Source organism: Drosophila pseudoobscura, chromosome X, assembly GCF_009870125.1.
Source record: "Drosophila pseudoobscura strain MV-25-SWS-2005 chromosome X, UCI_Dpse_MV25, whole genome shotgun sequence".
Lineage (NCBI taxonomy): Eukaryota > Metazoa > Arthropoda > Insecta > Diptera > Drosophilidae > Drosophila > Drosophila pseudoobscura.
The window spans coordinates 68001605-68026570 of NC_046683.1; the positions used below are offsets into that span (position 1 = coordinate 68001605).

The following is a 24966-nucleotide window of genomic DNA, read 5'->3' on the forward strand; positions in this document are numbered from 1 at the left end:
ATAATATAATGATGATCCAGCAGGCCAATCAAGCTGCAGCCATTTTTTAGTCCATGATTTTCTAGGATCGCCGAACAACACCAAAACACCACACGATACAATGTTTGAGTTTGATTTGCGATTCTATTTGAGTTGATTTCATCATTAGATTCTATTCGATTCGATTCTGTCACAATTTTTTTTATGTTTTGTTTTGCATTTTGATTAATTTGCATAAATCTTACGTCTAAGCCTACGAATTTGTTTGAATTAGTGATTTAGTGGCTCTTGCAAATCGTCTTGAGCCGATTAGAATTTCTCTTGAACGACTTGCGATTCAAAATACTAGTGACTTCAAATATATATATATAAATAAACAAACAGCTACCACAACAACAACAATCCACATACTTACTACTTAACTTATATAAACTTATACATATGCTATAATTGTATCTGAACATTGAACTCAATTTTTCATTTCCTGTTTGTACAAAACCAATGTAACCCCAGCTGGCACGAGTTATGGCTATAAACAGATATATAATATATACCAAATATCCAAAATGCAATAAAACCAGAAACCAAGAAACCAAAAAACCAGAAACTGAAACCGAAACAGAAGCATCCCCCAAAAAAATGGGGGTAAGCATCTTAAAACTGAAACTAAAACCCGAGTAAAACCAAATGAAAATATATATGTACAAAACAAAAAAAAAAAGAAGAAAAGAAACAAATTACAACCGAAAGTATTATGACTGTGATCCAAAACGATTGCAGAGAGTGATTGTCTTATGAGCTATGCTGCTTCCAGCCCCCACGCGCACTCCCGCACCCCACTTAACGCCTCAATGCCATGCGATTGATTGATTGCTATTTTGAATGTTTATATTTACAATTTGCATATGACTTTTCCCCAATTTTGATAGCAGACTCGCACTCGTAATTCGAATTCCAATTGAATGCCTGGAAACTTTGTTCTTTGTATTGTTGTTCTTAGGTTTTCCCTGTATATATAGAATATGAATTATATTTATAATTTTTGTATAATTGTCGGTATATATTTGTATATTTTTTGTATGTTTCGTCTATCTGTGTGTGCTTGTGTGTATCCTCCATTTTCTGGCATGTCTATGCTTGTTTATTATTCATACGCACCGTTGCCGCAAACTTTTCTGTCAATTTGAGTTACCGTTACCTTTTGCAGCGGGAAAAAAGATTCGAATAGATGTAGGCAAAATGTAACCGCAATATTCCTCTTGACTGGCAAAAGTTTTGCAGCAGCGCACCGAAGACCCAAAACTGTTAATGTTGTTGTTGGGGCAGGTGTCAAGTTGGCGTACGAGTTTTTCATTGCGGCCCGTGGAAGGTTTCGTCCGTCCGGGGCAACAGTTAACTTTTTGTCTTAGCCCCCGCTCTGGCTCTATCAGCAACAGGTGCTGCGGAGGGCGGGTTTGGCGACGAGAATTTGGTGGCTGAGCCTACCCTGTCGCCCTTTAATTGACAACTTGGAGGCATAAAATGCTCGAAATGTCGAAAATTAGAAAACTTTTAACAACAATTGAGAACCGCCCCTCGCCCACTGACACTTTGGTGGGGAGCCTTCATCATTATGATTATCGACAGGCACATGGAGGCATTCTGGGTTGAAAAGTTTTCAAGCGCTTAATCTTTTATCGCTCCGGCTCTGGCCTTGGCACTGCCTGATGCCTGAAAAACTCCAATAATCCAGCAAGTACATGTGCCTGCTTACCTGTAGATAAAAATAAATGCGCCAGCACCAGAGAGAGCACCCCGCATCCGTCTCCGTCACCATCAGTGTCTCGTTCTCCGGCACTCTGTGGCTTATAAACAGTCCCGACACGAATTCGATTTCCACAGATGAGAGAGAGAGAGAAAAAGAGATAGAAGGGAGTGGGCGGCGTAACGGCATATAGTAATAATTTTCCTCTTTTTCGGGCATAAAAAAGTTACCGAACAACCAAGCAACAGTTCGCAGTTGGCACAGGGTCCGTCGGTCTGCATGTGTGGTGTTATCCTACGTGTGCGCGCTACATTTCCGTTTGGTACACGTTATAGAAATATAACGGCTTCCGGTTCTGCTGCAGATCCAGCCGTCAATTCTCGGCTGCTGCTAGTATTTGTACTGTTTTAATGTGGGTGCGGGTGTGAGTGTGGGTGTGAGCCCATGTACACGCTATGAATATGTTATATGGGGAAGCCACGCTATTACCAATTACCCCATATACATGTACTGTACTGTACTGTAGGTTTCACAGAAAAACCCACACCACCGAAATTGTATGCGCCACTGCACCACAATGATTTCCGTTTTTGGGGGGCGGGGGTTTTAGAGAGATATAGAGAATCCTCAATAGAAGATTGTATTTCCGGTGCGGTTTGCTTATCTGTAAAAGTATGTGTGTGCTTTTTTTAATGCAAGCACATGCACATGCCTCGTTTTTGTTTGAATTTGTGTGTTTGTGTGTGGTCGCATCATAATTTGCATTATATTTATGTGCGTCCGTATCTATTGCCCCCCGAGGGCGAAGTGCACTGCTATTTATATAGCATGTCCCACCTATGTCTCTTTCTCTCTCTCGCTATTGCTATTCCTGCACTTGGTTTTGCCTCGTTTAGTTAGTATTTTTTTGCGTTTTGATTGCTTTAATTTCGTTGTTCAGTTTATGTACATACATACACCCACCCAAGAATCAATACACACACACACAACGAGAAAGCAAAGAAATCAGCCAACAACTGTAAATAGAGGCAAGGCAAGACGAAAAGTCGTGCAGTTACTGCATTTTCTTGTTGCGTAGGCCATAGGCTGATGAATCCTGATGAAACATATACATACATATATATATATTTTCTATAGAACTTCCATATGTAGATGCAGCAGTAGTAGGCATTCCACATTCAGACAGTGTGTGTGCTCTCGCTTTGTCTCTCTGTCTATGTCTGTCTGCCCCACTAATGAGCATTTCAATCCGCCGCAGGAGCAAATTGCACGCGAAAAGATGGTCTCTGGACGCGTCCAGATTCAGGTTTGGTATCACGCAGAGCGACAGGAGCTGGTCGTCTCCCTGATGGCTGCCGATGATCTGGCGCTTAGGGACGAGGCCTACGGGCACGGCAATCTGCCGGAGGCGTATGCCAAGGTCCGTATTCTGCCCAAATGGTAAGTGATTTTAGTTCCATTATTAATTCCTCATAATTCATTTCAATCTGCGTAATTCTGCTTTCTGCATTATCTCTTTAAATCCCCTTTTCAGCGGCGATGGCAGTGTCCAACAGACGGAGGTCAGTCGACCCACACAGAATCCCATTTGGAATGCCACACTGACATTTGGCCAAGTCAAGGCCGACAGCCTGATGGATCGCTATATAGACATACAGCTGTGGGATCTGGTGCCGCACACCGAGTCCATATTCTTGGGCGAATGCAGCATCGAGCTGCAGCAGGCCTTCCTCGACGATCAGGCGATCTGGTGTCGGCTGGACGACATCAAGGGATTGCGTGGCATCAGCATGAGCAAGTCGCCGAGTGTGTCACCACGTGGCTCCATTGCAGCCGGGGCCGGGGCACCTTGTGGTGATGTCAGCCGCTTGTTGAGGCGCGACTATAACATGCAGCGATCCATCTCCGATGAGGTAGACTCCATTGGAGATGGGGCGACGCTGCTGCATCCCGACACCGCTTGGATGGCGGGCTCCCGACGCGGCTCATCGCAGTCGGAGACCATGGAAGTGGAGGTCTACCAGCTGGGCAAGGACTTCTCGCGCTCATTGCCGGGCTCGCGTCGATCGAGTTTCCAGGATGCCGAAAAGCAGCGGCTCGAGGAGGACGCCATGGCTACGCCACCCACATCGTATCTTGCGGGACGGCGTCGCTCTTCCGTTGCTCGACGCGATCCGGATGAGATCTTGAAATCCTTGAAGGCTGTCCGCGGCGAACTGGGACGCACCATGAGTCTGGGCACTGAGCAGCACAAGCGCATGGGATCACGACGTGAGTAGAGGGGTTATTGATATTGTTTAACATTACCTATGGCATAAGTAATGGTATTATGGGGTAACAAGGAAGAGTTACTCCTCAGAGATGCTTCTAGCTGGAGACTCTGCTTATAATTTGTATGATTTTGCCAACACTGGAACCATAAGGAGATCTCGAACCTGGAGACTCTCTCTGTCCCTCTCTCTTTCTGTCGCTCTACTCTGACTCTTGCTCTATGTTTCCTGCACACTACACTCCACTCCACGCTACGTCACTCCACTCACAATCCTCCTTAATCCTCAACTGTGCCTTGCTGCTAGTTGTGTCTCATGATAATGATTAATGCCACAATAGATAATATACATCAGCCATTGCATTGTACACTCTTATGCTCCATAAATACATATACATACATATAAATATATTTATCACTATCTCTATCTCTCTCTCATTCGAACTATCTATCTATCTAATGTCTTCTTCCATATCTTTTCCACTATTAGCCACAATATCGGTGTCTCATTATCAAAGCTTTGACACACCCCACACACAATGGAAAAAAAACACAAAATTCAATTAAAACCAAAAACAACAAAATCATAGGAAATCTTTAATATTAATAATAACAAAAAAGCACTAACCTAAAACCACCTTAATTTCAAAGACCTTGGCACACACCAATCAGTCAGTACGATTATTTTGTAACGTTCTTTTGCATAAGTTAACTCAATTGAAAAATTGCCACCACTCTCTCGAGCAACACCAAGCCACTTAACACTTGCCACTCTGCGACATTGCACCACTTTAACCGTAACAGAAACCACAGAACAGACAAGAAAATGGTTGGCAGACAACAGACGAATGAAAACAGAAAAATACCTTTGTAAATTATACAAATAACAATACAAAAAAAATCAAAAACCAAATCCCTGCAAATTGAAGCTTAACAGCAATCACATATATATTTACGCAAACGGCATACAAATAAATATCCAACAAATGTAAACTGCATTAAAGCAAGACTACAGATACACACTAAAACCACATCACCACCACCCACTGGTAAGAATGCAAGAAAATGAACTTGAGTTAAGATTGAGTTTACGTTTGCGTTTGCGTTTACGTTTGGCATTTTAGATACTACAACTACAACTATTCCGTATTTCCCCTACCAAAAAGTATTCCCAGAAAAACAGAAAAGGAGCATCTTTTGTAGCCGTTGTTTTGTGCTAATTCTGGCATCCCAGTTCCAGCTAGAGATGCATGTTGCCACTTAATTAACGCTCGCTTTCACACGATATTACCTATGTACTTCTCTCACTCGTATGCATGTTAAGGAGCGTCTCATTCGCAGTCTGCTCAACCTCCGAAATCTTATTACAACCAAACGCATACAGAGACACACACATACACAAACACACACAAAATACCACTTGATAATCTAGTGTCCCAGCCCCAGTACCACGCCCCAGGACACACATCGAAACTTCTGATGCCATCTTCGTGGCTGCGTGGCTACGTGGCTGGAGCTTATTAAAGCTTATTGATGCTATTTGCACAGCCCCACAAAAAAAAGTGTACGGAAGAAAAAGGAAGGTAAACTTTAAGAAAAGAAAAGCCAGGCAAAAAAAGGAAAACTCAACAAAAGAAAAAATTCCCCACAATTTTTTTTTTTAAATGCCAAGCCACACGGGTGGTATAAAGGGTTCTGGAACTAGTTCTGATACCCCCCAGCATCCCAGTCCTTAATACCTGTTGGATGGCGCCTTTGCAACAATTCGTTGCCCTCATAAACCTTTCAACGCGCTGACAACCCAGCAGCATCGCAGAGCGGAATACACACCGCTGCTCTGGAATAGCTCAGCCTTGAAATTAACTTTTAAAAGCCAGGCCAGAATGCAAAATAAAAAACTCACTTGGCGATGCGGCGGTGGAAAACAACGCGATAAGAGAACAAAGCCCAAATACGTATTTTCCAGATCTTCAAACAAGCCGTTAAATATGAGTAGCAGCGTCTGATGTCTGTCTCTGTAACTGGGTCTGTCTTCTATTAGACCCCAAATGGTGGGTTTAGATTTAGCTGGAAGAAAGCCAGCGTTCAGCCAGATTTATGGGTAGTAAATCAGTCTGCGAGAATACAGGATTCGACAGCTCCATCCAATCGTCCCGGAGAGATGTGCCTATTACGAGTATTGTGCTTGTTCGGCAAAAACAACTTTGTCGTTCTGCTCAATATGTTTTTCTCCTTTTTCCTAGCCCCTACCGTTTCGATTTTTCTTGCTCCGACAGTTATTATTAACCCGCTTAGCGATTGCTTTGCTTTCAACTCTCCTTTTTCTATTCTTTCCTTTCATTTCGTTTCCTGTTTTGCCTTTTACGCTCGTTCATATCTGCTATACATACAGCTATACAAATTCATGTACATCTACGTATACACACATATACCCACTTTTATATAAATGTATATTCCCGCACAGGAAAGAAAAGTCCACACGCATCTGTCGGCAAGTTTATTTGACGTTTATTTTACTTTTCTTGGCTGGCGGGAAGAAATGAAAAAAAAAGAAAAAAATGATTTGAACTATGGCAAACCATAATCCTTTTTTGTTGCCGTAGGGGCGGCGGATATAAAATTTTCACTTCGTACTGTGCGCCCAATTGATTGAATGATTGATTGACTGATTGGCTAGACAGATAAGACACCCCATTGCCCTTGTCCTGTCCTTACTGTGCGCACATCGCCCCATATCGAACCACTTCATTCGAGCTGCTGCCAAAAAGTTTTAATGAACCATGCCTGTCAAATAATAACGCATATCACGTAACCGTCATGCTGTATATTCTGTTGATGAGGCAGGGGATGCTTCAGGATGGGCATGGGTATGGGTATTCAGGCAGACTAGTAGGTGACTCTAGTTGGAAACACGGTCCATCATTTTACTCTCGGAAGGTAGCAGCAGAATAACGATCGTGGCAACTACAAGAGAACTCATAATTATTCATTATAATTATAAACTCCATCAAATATTTGAGTATTACCGGTGATGGCCAGTGCAAAGCCATTGAAGGTGAAATAGCAATGATCCCTCAGAGTGTAGCCGATGAATAAACTGGCACACAGAACACCTGCCCGTCCGAAGATCAAGGCCAGAGCAACTGCTTTACCCCTAGAGAAATGCAAATACACACACAAAATAAAGACAAGGAAGGACACCGAAGGAAACCTCACCTGAGATGAGTGGGAACCAGATCGATGAGTAGCGATAGGGTCAGCCGCAGGCTGCATATCGGCGGAACAATGACAATCAGGAATACAATCAAAATCAGCGTATCGTACTGAGCAAAATTGCACATGAAACCAGCAAGGGCAGCCGACAGAAGGTATAGCAATATTATGGTTCTGCGCCGACTGCACATCAGGAGAAAGCTGGTCAAAATGAAGAGGAAAAGCACAAAGATACCGTGGTAAATGGAGTCCATCACATTTTCAAAGCGTAAATCACACTGAAAGGACAAATGATACAAAGTAAAAATATATACAGATACAGAAACATATTTAAGACCCCTTGGCGTACCGTAGGGAGCTTCATTTTCTTATCTCCATGCTCTTTTATCAGCACACAGATCGTTTCGTCCTCCTCGACTTGAAGAATAAGATGGCGAATGCGTAGCATCCAAACGCCCAGTCCGAAACTCCTGCAATAAAACTTCAATATCTCGACCCTTCATCTTTTTGGAATGGCAACTCACAAGCCAAATTGCACAAAAACAGCTGTGGACGTGAGGAAAAAGTTACGAACGTAAGGTTTTTGCAGGAGCGGTAGCGACTCGTACCACAGGCGAGCCACACAGCTGAAACAAACAATTGGGACAGAAGTATGTATAGTGTTTATATCGAACTTGAAGCTCTAACCGAATGCATCCTTACTTCCGCTTGATGGTAGCACCACGCAAGCGTGGCTGCGTGACGGAGTTCACTCCTAGACTGGCCAAGGTAACATCCTTGCCCTTGTTTATGCGGCAGCATTCCTCCAGCACCGCCAGGGCCTTGCCATTCTCGTTAACCGATAGATAATACTTAGGACTTTCGGGCAGTCGATAAAGCATAACGAACGCAGTCAAACCAGGCAGCAGGTTCAGCAGGATCAGAAGTCGCCAGCTAGAGAAGACGTAATCATTGTAGATGAGGATATTTACGTCGATCAGTGCAGCAGTACCTACAGCAGTGAATGTGAATTTGAATGTCAGGTCAGGTGATGGAAGGATTAGGGTTAACCTTACATGGCACAATGATCATGCTAAACCCTATGGCATAACTAACGTAGTTAAGCACCTTGGGGCGCAGGGAGAACTTTGTGAACTCGCTCAAGTAGGTCTGCATAGCCACTGCCGGTCCACTCACACTTTAAATGGCAATAAGAAGAGACGCAAGGAGCAATCAGTATGGATACTATCTCCCAGCATCTCGTACTATCTCGTACTTACAAGACACCAACTAGGAAGCGCATCACCAAAAAGGACCAAAACTCGGGCATGAGGGCCGAGAGGAGAGAAGAGAGAATCATCAGTGACCCCGATATGAGCATCAGTTTGCGTCTCCCGATGTCATCAGCCTTGTCGCCCATGTAGTGGCTCGCCAGGATCTGAGCGGTAAAGACGGCGCTCATTAGCCAGGACATGCGGTGATCATCAATGTGCAGATCGCAGGCGCTCGAGGCCACAACCAAAGCCAAACCCATCTGTTCGTTGGTAATGTACGCCTGAATCAATATGCAGCACACAAAGATGGTCCGCTGCATGCGACCGAAGCCTGTAGATGAACCAAAAATTATGATGAGATATGATTGCTGTTTGTCCTCCTACCGGGGCTTACCCAACATTCCATAAACTTCGTCAATGTCGGCCATATTATATTTCAAATTTATTTCCAAGGAAACACACACGTAAAGAAATTTACAGCTGAAGCTTAAGTCAGAGTCTACTTTTATTTAATTAATGGATTTACAAGAGAGAAGATAGCAGAAAAAAGCTGCAACGGATTACACCGATCCTTTTTTAAACCTCATATTCCCATCAGAGGGTAGCATTACGATCAAGATGGCGCAAACTGTGGATTGGAATACAATGGAATTTTTAAGATGGGGCCAATGATTGAAAGATGAGACACATCTTACATATTAGAGCTAGCACAAAGGTATTGAAGGTGACGTAGCAGTTGAGCTTCATGGTGTAGCCTACGAAAAGGCTGGCGACCAGGCCTCCCAGACACCCAACCATCATACTAATGGATACAGCTTTGCCCCTGAGATTGGTTGGTATTAGATCAATGAGCATCGATAGGGTCAGCCTCAGGCTGCACAGTGGAGCAACAATGTAAATGAGAAATAGAACGAGTATCAACGTTTCGTCCTTCGCAAAGTTCAAGAGGAAGCCAGCAAGGGCTGCCCCTAAAACATATAGAAAAACGATGACTCTGCGGCCGAACCAGATGAGAAGGATGCTTGTAAATATGAAGACACCAAGAACGGCAAGGCCATGGAAAACAGAGTCCTTCAGATCATCCATTCCCAAATCACACTAAAAGATAACAAAATGCTGGATCATTAGCTGAATTCCCCAAAAAAAGGCTCGAGCTCACCTTCGGAAGATCCATTTTGTGTTCATCAAATTTCTCGAGCACCACACAGATGGTCTGCGAATCCTTGTTTTTCAGCGTGAGATTGCGGACACGCAGCATCCAGCTGGCAAGACCAGCGCCACTGAAAGTCAGAAGTTGAGCACATCTTCAGAAGGATCCCCCTTACTGCCACCACAACTTACGTGCCTAACAATATGAAAATGGCGGCGGAGGCGAGCGCCAAATGCCGGAAATATAGGCCACGCAGGAGGGGAGCCACATCGTACCATTGACGGGCGAGGGCACTAGATTGGGACATTCACGAAGTAAGATTGAAACTACATACAGATGTTCGAGCTCACCTGCGATGGATTGGCTTTTCGGGCAAACGTGGCTGAGTTACCGACTCAACTCCCAGACTGGAGAGCGTTACGTCCTTGCCCTTGTTGAGGCGGCAGCACCTCTCCAGCGCCTCCATGGCTCTCTTTTGCTGATCAACGGCCAGGTAATACTTTGGACTTTCGGGCAGGAACCACAGAGTGACAAGTCCAATGATTCCAGGTAGCAGATTGAGTAGGGCCACAACTCGCCAGCTGGTGAGGGCATAATCGTTCACGATTCTGTGGTTCAACTTCAGGGGAAGCAGAACCGAGGCTACACCTGCCATGAAAATACGTCAGGCTATAGATTCGAAAAGTGGGTGACTGTGAGTCTTACATGTCATTAAGATCATGCTGATACCGATGAAGTAGCTCTGGTAGTTGATCACGCTACCTCGCAGCGAAATCTTCGTGAACTCACTCAAGTAGGTCACAATCAACGATGATGGTCCTGTCACGCTTTACGGAACAGTGGATAACAATTGTTAGAGTCGAAAGAGCAGAGTTTGGGACTCTAGGTACTCACAAGAGGCCCACGAAAAAGCGCATCACCAGAAATGACCAAAACTCTGGCATGAGAGCCGAGAGCAGGGACGCCGCCAGGCTGAGGATCATGGTTATGAGCAGCATTTTTCGCCGTCCGATTTCATCCGCCTTATAGCCCATATAAGGGCTAATCAGAATCTGGCCAGTAATGACGGCGCAGTAGAGCCACGAGAGCCGATGATCGTGTATGCCCAGGTCACAGGTAGCACCCGCCACGATCACCACTAAACCGAGCTGTTCGTTGGTCACGTACACCTGGATTACGGCACAGCTGCAGAATATGAAGATCTGCATACGCCCAAAGCCTGCGAGACGGAGATGCGAGAACGTAACGAGGAGTGCCTCGGAGTAGCCGTGCTTACCAGCTTACCAAGCCTGCCAAATACATCGTCTATGTCGGCCATGAACAAAGTACAGATTTATTTAAAGTCACGAATTCAAAAATCACAAATTTTAGACAAACTGAAGCCTAGAACAGAACCTGCTTTTACTTGGGCAGCAAGAAGCACAGAATTATGCAAACTGGAAGCAAAGTAGATCTTGTTAGAAGCGGATTGATATCACGGCGTGATCGGCGTCGATCACGCTTAGCACTTACATATGAGGTAGGCCACGAAGATGTTGAGTGTAGCCAAGCAGGAAACCTTAAGCAGGAGGCCGACAAGCAGACAGCCGATAATGGCCCCCAGCCGCGACAGCGCCTTGTTCAGGCTCAGGGCCTTGGCCCGCAGCTGTGTGGGCATGCAGTCAACCAACACTGAGGACACCAGGATGATTAGCACACCCGGCAGGATCATCATCGCACTGAAGCATATCAGAATGACGATCGGCTCCTTGATGAAGTTCAGGGCCAGCCCGCAAGCGGCGGCCAAACTAACGTAGACAACGAAGACGTGCTTCCGCGAAATGAATACCAGCAGGAACAGGGCCAGGAAGTAGAACAGAATGTAAGCAATGCCATAGTATAAGGGATCGGTGAAGTTTGGCATTTCGTTGGTGGCCGAAACGTTCGACTTCGGCTGGTCAAAGTTCTTGGGCTGGCTGAGCACGTCACAGAGCAGTCGGTGTTGGCTGTTGTCCTGATTCCGCAGCAGGGGATACCACATCCCCAGGCCCAGTGATCTGTCGATTTGAATCGAATGGTGATTATCTTTGAAAACTGTGAATCCTCTATATATAGATCTCCACTCACATCAGAAACATTCCGAACGAGAGGAGCGTACAGACCATAAAGTCTCGACAGTATGGCGGCTTAACCAATCGGATGGTGTCGTTCCACACAAGCTTAAAGTAGTTGGCCTTGGCGACAATGGTGTCCCTCGGGAAGTCCATTAGGTCGATGTTCAGGTCCTCAATTTGTTTTCGATTGCGGCGACACAGCCAGTCCAGCACCTCGTAGGTCTCTTCTTTGCGCTTCACGGACATCAGATAGTAGGGACTCTCAGGCAGGAACCAGAGACCCAACAGCCCGAATAGACCGGGCAGCGTATACAGCATCATAAGGAAGCGCCAAGAGCGCACGACATACGAGCCATCTTCATTCGCACAGATTCGCTCGGGAAGAAAAAACTTGGCTACCAGCGGGCAGTAAATCAGCGATATTCCCACGCCAAGACTGAACAGGACAACAAGGGGCGGACGCGCGTGTGGCGCAGAAAACTCCGTCATGTAGCCCAGAATACACGTCGCTGGTCCGCAAAGGCTGTATAGAGAGCGAATAAGTGTGAACCACATCATCGGACCATATATACATACAAAACTCCAACCAGGAATCGCATCGCAGACAAGGAATATACTTCCGGCATTAAGGCCGAGATAACCGACAACAATATAGTGACAAGGAGCATCCAGCGTAAAATTCGCACCCTGCCCTTGATGTCTATCAGGTAGCCCACGTAGAATCCAGATATTGTCATTCCCGCCATCATGGCGGTCATCATCAGTGACTTCTGGCCGGCCGTTGTCTCCAAGTCGCATGAGGATGCCACAACGACGATCGACATACCAAACGTCTCGTTCACGGCGAGCAAATTGGCCAAACTGGAGAAGACTAACACCAGCACCTGGCCACAACCAAAGCCTGTCGAGGAATGGTGTTAGCTGTCGCCACAAGAACCAAGAGTGCTTTACCCACCTATCGCCTTCAGGGCTTCGTCCAATTCCATAATCGGTCCTCCTCGTTTTTGTTTGTTTTGTACTTCAGTTTTTAATTTCCCAGCTGAGACAAGTCTACATCTAAGCATACGAGCATTTTCGCTTTAGATAGTTCACTTAGTTTCGCATGCTTTGTCGTTTTGTGTAGCTTCTTCTTTTCTCTTTACTCTTCCCCTTTTCTTAGCTTTAGTTTTAGTATTCGTTTTAGGAGTAGTCTTAGTCATAGACTATGTAACACTTTTCATTCTTCGCCAAGTAATAGTTTGGTTCTTTGAGTTGAGTTGAAAAGAGTTGAGCCACTGCCGTCAGGGACACTGCAGGAATGGTTTAAGTTTGTCCCTATCTCCCCCACCACCAGGAACTAGTCGCGTCGGACTGCCGAGTGGACCCAACAGTCGTAAGAGCTCCATTCTCGACCTCACCCAACAGCAGCAACAGATCCAGCAGCTGCAGCTGCAGCAGCAACAACAGCATCTACAGCAACATCTGCCAATTGGCATTGGCAACAACGACACCAGTCCGCCGTCTGATGAGGAAGACAAGCGCTTCCGACCCCGCTGGAAGGGCTCTGGCAGCCAGCTGCCGCCCCAGAGCCCCAAGCAGGCGCTGTCGCGGCTCAAGCAGGCCGCCTCCGTCTCGAATGTAGCCCAGGAGAGGCACAACCAGTTGCTGGGCTCCAACCTGGGCGACGGTTCGCTGCAGCTGCAGCAACAGGCCAACCTACGCAAGGGCAGCATGATTAATCTGCGCGGCCAGGGTATGGCCCAGGGCCAGGGACAGAGTCAGGACATGCTCTCCGCCGGCCAGCTGCACCAGCGCAAGAGCAGCATGTTTCAGTTGGGAGAGGTACATACCCAGGCACACGCGCAGCCCCAGGTACAGTCCCTGCAGCGCAAGGCCAGCGTGTATGTGGGCAAGGGCAGTGACACGCCCACCACGGGCACTCCGACGCGAAAGGGCAGCATCTATCAGCGGACCAGCACGGATAGCGGCAGCGACAGTCCGCAGCGGAAACACAGCGTGGTGAAGACCCTCAGCGGCAGCTATGTTAATGTCTCAGCCATCAGCGGCAGCGAGTCGAGCTACGGCCTGAAGCTGGGTCCTTCGCAGATTCACCCCAAGGGATACCGTCTGACCACGGCTCGTTACGGGGAGCTGAAGATGGGTTTTGTGAAAATCAAAGGGAACGTCGAGGTGGAGGTAAGTGGACATCAACTGTATCCTACTTTTCGTTTTTATTATTTTATTCCTTGTTTCAGCTTATTTGTGCTCGTAATATTGTCAACGAGGACTGCGAGACGCCTCCGGACACATATGTCAAATGTTACATCAAGGACGGGGAGCGATTACGTCACAAGAAAAAGACGCGCGTGGTGCGCCACTCCGCGGAGCCATTCTACAGGCAGACCATTAAGTATCAGGTGCGCAAATGGGGCATTGTTACAGGTGCCAACGATGTGATTGTGGATGTACTCGTATACGCGGCTGTCGATACGGAGGATGATGCTGATGATGATGCTGATGGCCATGACTCACCAGCGCGTCAGGATGCTATTACCTTCTGCCTGCATTGTAATGCGATTAATGGTGGTCGGGCCCGGAGTGGACAGGTTCCATGTGTGAGGCCAATTTTGATGCCAGCAAGAAGCTGCCAGTTGCTTCCAGCTGTGCACAGTCGTTAATTTATTGGGGATGGATGCGTGCAGCGGTGAAGCTGCATGTACCATTTTTATTTTGAGTCCAGTAATTACACGAGACCAAATTTGTATGTAAATAAATCTCCTTATCCCTTCACAGAGCTCGGACGTCTTTGGGCGGAACATCGTCATCATGGTGTGGCAGCGATGCGTGGGATTCGAGCACAACCAGGGCATGGGCGGCACGGAGGTCAATCTGGACAAGGTGAACATCGGACAGCACATCAATGGATGGTATCCGCTGTTCCCCATGCACAGCTACGGGGGCTCCGACTCTGACAACTCTCCTTGACCGAACACGCCAGCGCGTGAGACATCGAAAACAATAATTCAAATGAAATGCATGACACCAAGAGAACATAAAATACTCAAACTGAAAGCTCAATTTGTTAGCGCGTAAGTATGGATCAGCCATATAAAATATTACACAATCCATCAGATATAACACCAGCAGAAACCAATTCCCCCAATTGAGACAAAACTAGCAAATTGCAATTTACTATATGTCCCTATGTATGTAATACTCGTAGTTATAGTCAATGAGCTTAGCATCGGTTGGCAGTAGGCAGAAGACACGAGGCAGTGGGCTATGGGTAACGTTATACTACTAAATATTCACGGTGAGAGAGCTTTGTAAGTAAGGTACGGTAAGGTAAGGCACCACGAGTAATCGTATATCAAGTATATCAGACAGCACAATAATTGAGATGAGAGGACAGAAACCGATAGTACCAGAGAGAACTACAATATAAAGAAATATACATGCAATATTTATGCGTATAAATTTTTTGGGCTTGTTATGTTTATGAAAGTTTAATGTTGTTTGCATTTGAATCGAATCAGGAAATGAAACGGGCACTGAAACAATAATGTTAAAAGAGAGAGAGAGATAGAGAGAGAAGGAACTTCCACACTTCAAGTACATATGCCAGGGTCAAAATATGGGTATATATAAGTGTTAATCAAATGTTGCGCAAATACAAATACAATTAAAATAGTCTCCAACTATCTCCACAGTTTAGTGTACAGCGGAAAGGCTTAACTGTTCCACACATATACATTTATATCTACTAAATTACAAACCTACCTACCTACCTACGAAATTTTGCAGACGGAACAAAAATGATAGGTAACTTTAAATTTAATGAGACAATCTTTATGGGTGTGGTTTGTGCTTGTGTTTGAATGCGAGATTTGAGTGCGACTGTAGCGTGAATAAGACGATTTTACTGTAGTTATTTTATGGTAGGGCATTGATTGCAACACAGCAATGTAGAAATACAGAAAGAGGCATCATGCTGCTCCTTCCTTCTATCCTTTATTCGTATTGCTTGCACCAATCGCTTCTAACTCTCACCCCTTCAGCCCCAAAGCTTCAGCTACAACAAGACAATCTCTTCTAATGACAAACGTGTGAAATTTACAATTTCGGAATTTGTGCATTAAATCTAATCAATGTTCAACCTAATGACTTGGAGTTTCAAACTAAACAAATTACAAATACAAATACATATATGTATACACACTTATTTATATATACATAGTAAAGCTATATTTAAGCGATCCATAGAGGCATTATGAAAATTGTACTGTCCCTATTCGAACTGTTTACCATTTACCGTTTACTGTCTGCTACGGCTACCCTTCCGGGCAGACGCTCTTTTAAACGCTAGTTATGGTTAAATTCCAACTCCATGACTCCTTAATCTGAACTCGTATGTATATCAAAGGCAGCTGGGGGCTCTTCTTAACCGTATTGTTAGATTGTTGCTTTAAAAACCAGATCAGAGTAGAATAATCTAGTACCAGATAATCAATTTTTCTTGGTATAGTGCATGTAGTAATTTTTGTAGAGCTTGTAAGTAGAACTAATACTCAGCGTACTTGGTAGTTGTCAAGGTAGTCATGGTACAAGTGAAACTAAAAGTCATTCCATTCCTGTGTTTTCGTTTAGCTTTTACATATTGTTTGGCTAGTTACATATCTTCACAATTTGGCTGTCGACATACCCGAGTTGTTTTACATGAAATAAGGGGAAACTGGTTGGGAGACGAAAACTAAAAATGGTTGTGCTATCTCAAAAAAACATATATTCTAAATGTTGAAACTATTTTTTTGTCGGTAAAAACGAAAACGAAACTGCTGCTAAAATCTACTACTTAAGTGTATTGGTCTTTTCTACTATACCTACTGTTACTATTACCCACTTATTGTACTTAGCCAAAGAGTTAATTATTTAAACAACGACAAGTACTTTGAACACTGTAAAAATAACGCCATATCAGCGAGTCGCGTTGGGGATCGCTGATTGTAGGATTGAGGATTGCGCTTTAAAAGTGTCGAGTGGACTGTAGGCAAGGCATGTAAGAATACTATACATATATTCATATAACGATTTGTTAAAAATTATTACCTAGCAACTACCTGCATTACACTATGTAAATCAATATATACCGATGTGAACTACATACATATACATACATATATGAATATGAATACTATTATATTTAATGAGATGTCTATCTGGTAACTGTAGACAAACAGGGGAACCCACACCCCTCCCCCTCCCTACATCAATATGTGTCTCAAATGGAGTTTCAATAAACATAAAATATTTATTTGGAATCTCTTCTTTTGTTTCCATTCGGGAATGGATAATGTCGATGCACAGCTTGGAATCAGGTAATTCTGTTAGGAACCCCAGAGTTGTCCCAATCGGACGAGGAATGGCAAAATTAATAGCTTTAAACAACTTCATTGATTACAAAATAACATTAATAAGCCAATATCCCTTGATTAAACGCGGAGAATTTTCCGCAATAATATTTTTTTAAGCATGGGTGGTGTGATATTTTTTAGGAAACGAATTAAATCCGATGCAAGAGTTAGCCGTGCAAAAGTACAGGTACAACTACTAAATATTCGATTTATTTATACTAAGTTATGAAATGGTAGTTGAATCGAATATTTAAGACGGTAGCAGCTAGACAAAGTTTGACCAAACATTCCTATTCCCTTGATTTTCCCGATTACAATGTGGGGTTGGACGCCTATATCATACGATAAATAACGGAGTTCTAGTGATTTAATTTAAAATTAAGATTGACTTTAAAAGCCAATATTCAGGCAGGCTCCGTTTTTCATTTACTTTTGCGGATTACGTTTTCAGCCAAAACGTTTCGTTTTCGTTTTAAGGTGCTCCAGTTTTCACATTTTTTTTTATCGATATGTTACATTTTGAAGTCCGAATTAAATTGGGCGGGAAACAGCTGTGCTCACCCAGATGTTCTGTTAAGCGCATGTTACAAGCACAGTCTGAGCTGTTACATGCACATTTGTGCTGTTATACGCAAAAATGTATTACTTGCCAACGTTCCGATAACCAAATCGGAATGCGTCAGCTGCTTACACCAAAACGATTTTGTTGTTGCTGTGGCTAATTTTGTCCGAACCAAATTTGAGGTTGGGTTAAAATAAAATTATTTATAAAGAAAGCACAAGTTAAATTACCCTGATATAGGTATCAAGTTGATGTTAATGAATCGGAAAACTTTTGTGAAAGTGAAAAACGGAGCCTGGTTGATTATGTTTTCCTTGATGTAAATTTTAGTTAAACGAATGCAAAAGCAGGCCTATAGCGTCACAGAAGATTTGAACTTCGCGCCTTCAGAGAAATGCTTAACATGCTTTGTAACTGTAATATGTAGATGTTAGAAACATAGTACCAAATATGTCCGCCACAGCGCTACCCGTGGGCAAACATGTAAATGTATATTATCGAATGTCACGCTGACCGAAGCTCGCTGCCACATGTAATATTATCAATTTGTCCCCCGACAGAAGCTGAAATGCATGTAAATGTATGTTAAATGCCGTATGAGGGGCTCTTTATGAGCATATAAGGCCAGCTTGACAGAGGACAAGGCAGCCCATAAACAGATATAGAGTACAGAATAAACCAATATGTGCAAATTCAAATCTTTGCAAGGCATATAATATACAACGGCAATTTACATTTAAGCTTAAATAACAACAATTAAGTATTTTGAATTTGGCGGGCTGTTATTCTTACATTAACATTAACATGGAACAAAGATGGTCACAAACAGATGAGTATTGACAAAATTTTAACAATTATTGGAATTTTAAAACTAATTTATTTCTATTTACAGGTACTGGTGCTGTGAGGATCATCTTCGTCGTCTGGGGCAGTGTGTTTGACACAGTGCGCAACTGTTCAGCGCTGGATGCGCTCGTGTGATTGATGCGGCAGGAAATGTGGGCATTGCACAACGCAGTGCAGAGTGGATGGAGCGATCGCCGAGGGCCTCCAGATGACCCGGGACTCGGCCAAATTTGTGTGGCGATGGTTGCCAGCAGCCATGAAGTGCAGGAAAACCATCCCTGCGTGGATTCGGATGCGCCGTGTGTGCAGCGCAAACATCTCCGAATTGGCACTCATGGCCTGCCAGCAGCCGTGATGACGCTTGTCGATTGGACACCTCTGGACGCCAGCTGCCGTGATGATGCTCATGGAGGGGCATCGGAGGAACGACTGGAGACACCGCCCGTTGTCGCAAGCGTGTTTTCACGCGCTTCAGGTGAGTATTTTTGATTCTCTGTGAATGGAATGAAGGTGTGCATATTAAAACCATTTTAACACTCACCAGGAATACCGACAAAGACCAACACAGGATCATTGGACTAGCTGCGGCATCCCAGTGAGCGGCGCCTTGCTGCAACAGAGTGCAGAGTGACTGCAGCGGTGTGTGCTTTGCACTGGCTGGCATCATCGTCGCTGTCGTCGTCGTCGTTATCTGAGATGATTTGTACATCGTCGTCACTGTCGACCACCCGTTCGAGGCGCCGTCGGACTTGCTCCAGTCCGTGGTCCAGCAGTGCCTCTTGCGGATTGCGTTGATGGCTGTCGTCCAGGGTGCGTGTGCTGCTGGATGCAGCCCGTGTCTGACAGCGATAGTGTGACGTCGGCCGGAAGCTGCTCGCCGGAATTTGCTGAGTCTGCTGCTGAGTCTGCTGCTGCGTCTGCTGCTGTGTCTGCTGCGCAGTCACTGGATCGGGATCCCCCTCGTAGTCCGGCAGGATTATCCTTTGATAGAGAGAGGCTTTTTTTCCAATATATACCCGCTTTGGGTTGAGGGCTCTCAGTGCTCCAACAGGGGAGGAACTGAGAGGCTGGGGTGTGAGCCGCCAGCAACCAAGCGCGTTGCTTTATTATTTCAGTTTGTGGGCAGTATATGTCTTAATTTAGTATATGTACATTTTTGTTGTTTGTTTTTTTTTACAATTTAACTTTTAAACGACACTCAAACACACTGGTACATTTGATGGCACAATAATTTACAAACATATAAACTGCAGCAATGTTAAACACTTGTAATCTCGACTAGGCCCGCAGTCAGCAGGGGAGGGCAAGGGAAAAAGAGAAAAAGAGAGAGACAAAATATTCGGCACTTTGACGGAGGGACTAAACCTCGAACACGACTCGACTCCACAACGTTCACGACACGACTTTTTCACTTGGATAGAGATCCAGACTCGAGACTCGATTCCACGATCGGGGCGAAAGGCTCCAAAAGTACGAATTGTCAAGAGGGTGTCAAGTGTGTGTGTGTGTGTGGTGTGAGTCAAGACAGTAAAGTGGGGCCACGCTCAAAAGTATGCTGTCCCTTCTTTGTAATTCTCCCTACCTCTCTATTTAGTTTGTGTATCTCTCGTTAGGTTTGTGTTAAAAAATTATTGTTAATTTTATTGGGGAGCAGAAAGCTTGTCGGTAGTAGTAGTAGCGGTGGTGGGGAGGAAGGGACTTTTTGTCATGTCAGCGGGGGGGCACGGCACAGCACGGCACGGCACACGACAGACAGCACAAAAAGAAAACAGGGCGCAACACAGAAAAAACGGAGATGAGATGGCGACACGGCAAAAACGACACGAAAAAACGGTGATGGCACGTCCGACGATCGCGACCTCTCGAGCGGGCGGATGAGATGAGAGTCTCTATTTTATTGGCGTCGGCGAATAATTCATTTAATTTGCGTCCGACGATCGCGACCTCTCGAGCGGGCGGATGAGATGAGAATCTCAATTTTAATGGCAGCGGCGAATTGTTCAATTATTGTGCGTCCGACGATCGCGACCTCTCGAGCGGGCGGATGAGATGAGAGTGGCCTGGACGAGGTTCATGGTGGAACTCTCATGTGTCCGCCAACTCCCATGCTCTCCACACTCGAGAGACCCGATCGCCGATCGTCATTTACCGGTGCTCTCACCCCCGGTTCCACTTTCACACACCCCAATATTGAGTGAGATGAAAATGGTCCGAGGGCAGCAGCACCGACAAGTAGGCAATGAAAATTTAATGGCTGTTTGTTTTAGTGGCTGTGTGTGTTTTTGTTGGCAGATGGCCCTTGTCTCATGTTCTCTGTGCTTTTTGTATTGGCTGCTCTGTTGTAAGGGGATGGGATGGGAAGGGGAAAGATGCCTGCTCCCGTATAACCGCCCGGATACTTTATACTTCCGGATCGTAAGATCCGGGCGCGTGTAGCTCCGAAGAGACGACCGCATAGCATCTTGTGGGCGGTTGAAGTGGCTTTGTTGGGGCGTGTGGCAGAGTGGCGATGGTTGGCAGTGTTAATTTTGATCCTGCTCAGTCTCATTTGGAATTTAATGGCATTTGAAGTGGGTGAGGGGGTGGGTGTGGGATTGGCTGGGCGTAAATTGCCGAAGTTGGCGGCCGATAACACACTTGGCATTGATAAATGCATTTTGAATTTGAAATGGCTTTTGTGTGTGTTATCGGCGCAGTATTTTCCTAATTGGCGTGGTATTTTTGGTCATTAATGGCGTTGCCACTTGTCAGGTATTTGGGAATGGGTGATAGTTGGGAAAGAAGGAGAAGAAGAAAGGTAAATATGCTAAAATAAATAACTAAAATTAATTAAATTACATTACAGCTAAGGACAATCTATCTACAATTACTACAAATAAGGACTACAAAACTACAGAGATATGTACAAGGTAAAACAAACAATAATTACAATACATTTACACAACAATAAACATACTTAAATATCATTTATTTTTAGCAGGAGGACAATTACAACAAAGCACCGGCCAGCATGGCAAACGCAATGCAGAACATTGCGCCGCATACCGGCCGGCTCCGTTGTCCCCCTGTGCAGAATTAGTGGCACCACCTGGCATCTTTAGTGGCGATGGCTGGACTTGGGAATGGCGTGCATCGTGGGCTCTGATGGTGTTGTTGGCGAGCGGCTCTGTTCCGGCCGCCCACGTTGCATCTGTCGCTGGTAGGTGTTGGCTGCTGCAATCGAGTGGCACTGGTCCGGCCACCCAACTGCATTGTCTTTCGCATTGGCATCGACGTGTGATGCCAGCGATTTGTATTATTGGCCGCATCCAAGTGGCTGCTGGTCCGGCCACCAGGATGCGTTGTCGATTGTAATTGTGTTTTAATATATGTTTATTTGCAGGTACTTTCGGCGTTGGGATGTTGTTGCTGGCGACCCTTGTCTGGTTGGTGTTGGCGTGAAGACGTTGGCAGGTGAGTATTTGTGCTTTTATTGGCAGCCTCCTTCATGGTCATCCTTCTTTTGCAGGATTTGCTGGCGTCTGGCGGCCCCACACCAGGCCATCCCGCCCTCACATAATTGGCGTGAGTGACGGGTGCGACCCAGTGGAGCGGCGACAGGCGCCAGCATCTGCATCGTCGTTGGAATGGCTGCTGTTGGTTGTGAGTGGCGTGACGTCACGGCCATGGTGTGGTGGCAGCGTCATCAAAAGTGGCCTCCTTTTCCGCCCCTTTGGCAGGAAATTGTCAATGATTGTGGCGAGGCAGCTTCTTGGTGATCAGCTCTGTCTGGTGATTGGCAGGTACGTGTAGATTTCATGTGTTTTGGCAGTCTTTCGTTGTGGTCCGTATTGACGTCTTTTTCTTCGTCGCAGTGGCTGCCTCTGGGTCGACGATTGGGCACATCAATAGGCGCCGCCTGATCGCATGCTTTCGCGTGCGCTGGCGATTTGTGCCCTCCATATTTCGCCCAGGCCATCCAGCGCGTCGAATGGATCGTGGTCGGTCCATTGGTCGTCATCCTCGTCGTCAATTGCTGCGCAGTCCATATCGGATTCAGAGTCCGATATGGCTGCGGCGTCATGGTGCGTATTTGCTGCTGGTCTTGGTGATGGCTGTGTGGATGCTGCTGCTGCTGTTGTTGTCCGTTATGGCGGCACTCCTCCCGTGCTCTCGTCCTTTGCCTGCAGCAGGTTTGTCACTTTCGTTGTAATTGCTGCCAGTTTTTCTTCCAGCTGTCTAATTTTATCGACATAACTTTTCAGATTTTGAGCGCAGCTCCCATCGCACTGAGCTGCTGGCCGCTGCTGTTGCTGGTGTTGGCGTGGCGTCGGAGCATCATTCGCGATCGGCTGCATCGGCTGGACCCTCTGGTGTTGGCGCCCCCTGGTCGATGGCTGGGGATGTTGGTCGCCATACCGATGCTGCCGATCCGGTTGGTGTTGGCGTTGCTGCTGCCGATTTGGGAATGGCTGTAGATGTGGCTGCTGCTGGCGACGTTGTATTGGCTGGTGTTGCTGTTGGCTTGGCTGTGGCTGCTGTCTCCGACGCTCCTCCTCCCTGGCGACCCTGTGGGCCAGGAGCCGCTGCCTGGCTGCCTTGTAGGCGCTGATGTGTTGGCCCTGGCAGTTGGCGCATTTTGGATTTGCAGCCCTTGGCTTGCTGCACTCCGTCGTCAGGTGCCCGCCCGCGCATTTCATGCAAACAGCAGCTCGTCTACAATATGAGCGGGTGTGGCCAAACACCTGGCAACGATGGCACTGGGCAGGGTCACGGGAGACTCCAAGTCTCTCAACCGTGACGGGCCTCCCACCCAGGCGTCGCAGCTTCAACACCTCGAATTGGCCACGGTCCGGTTTGGGGGCAATCTCAGCCTCAAAGAGGTTGTATTGACGTTTCTTTTGTGTTCGTCTAGCGAACTAAATTGGCAGTCTCTCATCATGTCGAACCAGTCCCATCGCCACCTGCATTAGCAGGGGGGGAGGGAGGCTGACATGAAGAGAGAACCGTTTTATTTGATTATACTCTTAAAATTAGCATATTTTACAAATAGTTTCGCGCCGGCTGCTTATCTACATTACATGTAGTTGCAGAAGTGGCTGTTAATTGGCAGGGTAACATTTGTTACGATATTGGCTTATTTGGTATTTTTTAGTAGGTATCGATAGTTTGTCTAAATGCTAGGGTAACACTATACTTATTGCTACTTTGTTTACATTATTTTTAATTGTTTTTATTTTGATTTCAGGTGGAGTATGCAGCCGTGGAGAACATCACTACGTCTATTGGTCTCGTCATCAGCTGCGAAGTGGAATCCTTGCGAGTGTCGGCGCTAAACTGGGACTGCAGGACAGCATCAACAGGGCTGAAGCTGGCCGAGGTCCAGTGCATCGTCATTCTGGATGTGGATTTCGATTTTCTGTGAAGGTGAGTGGATTCGTATCTGTGGAAGAATAAAAGGGGTTTTAGTTTCTTTTCAGCCGCCGCCATCATCTGGATTCTGGAGCTGCCGCTGTTCATCATCAGGTTCTCTGCTGGGGCCGTCATTTGCCTGCGTAGCAGCTGCATTTGCGCTACTGCGGCTGATTTCCATGTTGTGTGTTGCAAATGGATTGCGCAGCCAGTTCTCGCGTCTGACTTGGAGCAGTATTGTTTGGATGGCTGTCAGGCTTCTGTTGCTGTTTGGATTGTGCTCTTCAATCATTGCGGCATACCTTGGCCTGGCCAGCCTTCTTGGAATGTATGGATGCGTTGCGATCTCACAGGCAAGTAAGTTTGTGTGCTGCATTAGCCGAGTGTAGTAGTTCCTGCAGAGTCTGTTATAAACTTCTTCCACAGTTGCTACTTGAAGATCCGCATGCAGTGCATTGTTGCTCACATACCAGGGAGCATTTGTCATTGCTCTGAGAGCTTTGTTTTGAATCGTCTGGAGCTTGGCCATTTGCATGCTTGAAGTCGGTGGCCCCCAAACTGGCATGGCATACTGCCATATTGGGGCAATCAGCTGTTTGTAAAGGAGGACCTTTGGAGGTAGTGGGAGTTTGCTGTTTCTGCCGATGATCCAGTCGAGCTTTTTGATCCGGGTCCTAGTTTTAGTGACAACAGCCGCTACGTGCTTATTGAAATTGAGCTTCGTATCCATTTGTATTCCCAGGTATGGCATGACGGATTTTTTGGCCAGGAGTTGCCCGGCTAACCTTGGAGCTGGAGTGTGTTGCTGCGCAGGTGAGAAAGTGTGTAGAACATGAGCAGTTTTTGCAAGACTGATGGTTATTCCCCATTTCTTAGACCATGATAATGCATCAGCCAGGAGCCGCTCCATACTTTCGTTGGCCTGTCTTGGACTCAGGGCAGATACGAGGTATACTGCGTCATCAGCGTACGTTGCTAGCATTTGGGTTGCGTTTGCGTGTCTTGGTGGCTGCGGCATGTCAGCAGTGTAAAGGTTGTAGAGCACTGGGCCAAGTACGCTTCCTTGCGGCACTCCA

At 45.9% G+C, this 24966-nt stretch overlaps 5 protein-coding genes across 8 annotated transcripts in view; 2 read left to right on the forward strand and 3 right to left on the reverse strand.

Annotated features, from left to right (window-relative positions):
* The window catches only part of Fife (regulating synaptic membrane exocytosis protein fife), a 75238-nt gene extending 59306 nt beyond the window's left edge, over window positions 1–15932 (forward strand). For 2 of the 3 annotated variants that reach the window (XM_033382388.1, XM_033382389.1), the window contains exons 14-18: window positions 2982–3163; window positions 3258–3994; window positions 13035–13876; window positions 13936–14097; window positions 14474–15932. In XM_033382388.1, coding sequence (XP_033238279.1) covers window positions 2982–3163; window positions 3258–3994; window positions 13035–13876; window positions 13936–14097; window positions 14474–14665 — 2115 coding nt within the window. In that variant the 3' untranslated portion in view covers window positions 14666–15932. Of the gene's footprint in view, window positions 1–2981; window positions 3164–3257; window positions 3995–4482; window positions 5042–13034; window positions 13877–13935; window positions 14098–14473 lie in introns of those variants that run through there. The other variant, XR_004469886.1, reaches the window with a different exon arrangement.
* On the reverse strand, window positions 6475–8938 carry LOC6900921 (synaptic vesicle glycoprotein 2C-like). 2 transcript variants are annotated; one of them, XM_002134667.3, is made up of 9 exons: window positions 8853–8938; window positions 8465–8789; window positions 8261–8382; window positions 7908–8196; window positions 7730–7831; window positions 7555–7675; window positions 7209–7483; window positions 7019–7146; window positions 6475–6956 (listed from the first exon to the last, which is right to left on the reverse strand). In XM_002134667.3, the coding sequence occupies exons 1-9, from the start codon at window positions 8884–8886 to the stop codon at window positions 6892–6894; spliced, it is 1461 nt and encodes a 486-aa protein (XP_002134703.2). In that variant the 5' UTR covers window positions 8887–8938; the 3' UTR covers window positions 6475–6891. The 2 variants fall into 2 exon arrangements, with proteins under 2 accessions (XP_002134703.2, XP_033238281.1); XM_033382390.1 differs by lacking the exons at window positions 8465–8789; window positions 8853–8938 and having other exon boundaries at window positions 7908–8138; window positions 8201–8273.
* LOC6900920 (putative transporter svop-1) lies at window positions 8946–10985 on the reverse strand. Its single transcript, XM_002134666.3, has 8 exons — window positions 10893–10985; window positions 10503–10827; window positions 10314–10435; window positions 9959–10256; window positions 9800–9901; window positions 9618–9738; window positions 9154–9556; window positions 8946–9086 (listed from the first exon to the last, which is right to left on the reverse strand). Exons 1-8 carry the CDS (start codon window positions 10924–10926, stop codon window positions 9019–9021), a joined length of 1473 nt encoding a protein of 490 aa, XP_002134702.2. The 5' UTR covers window positions 10927–10985; the 3' UTR covers window positions 8946–9018.
* LOC6900918 (organic cation/carnitine transporter 7) lies at window positions 10919–12837 on the reverse strand. Its single transcript, XM_002134665.3, has 5 exons — window positions 12657–12837; window positions 12278–12602; window positions 11715–12224; window positions 11121–11644; window positions 10919–11044 (listed from the first exon to the last, which is right to left on the reverse strand). The coding sequence occupies exons 1-5, from the start codon at window positions 12763–12765 to the stop codon at window positions 11010–11012; spliced, it is 1503 nt and encodes a 500-aa protein (XP_002134701.2). The 5' UTR covers window positions 12766–12837; the 3' UTR covers window positions 10919–11009.
* A 2373-nt stretch (window positions 15933–18305) lies between the features above and the next one.
* On the forward strand, window positions 18306–19972 carry LOC26532026 (uncharacterized). Its single transcript, XM_015186995.2, has 2 exons — window positions 18306–18974; window positions 19044–19972. The coding sequence occupies exons 1-2, from the start codon at window positions 18638–18640 to the stop codon at window positions 19079–19081; spliced, it is 375 nt and encodes a 124-aa protein (XP_015042481.1). The 5' UTR covers window positions 18306–18637; the 3' UTR covers window positions 19082–19972.
* The last annotated feature ends 4994 nt before the right edge of the window (window positions 19973–24966 follow it).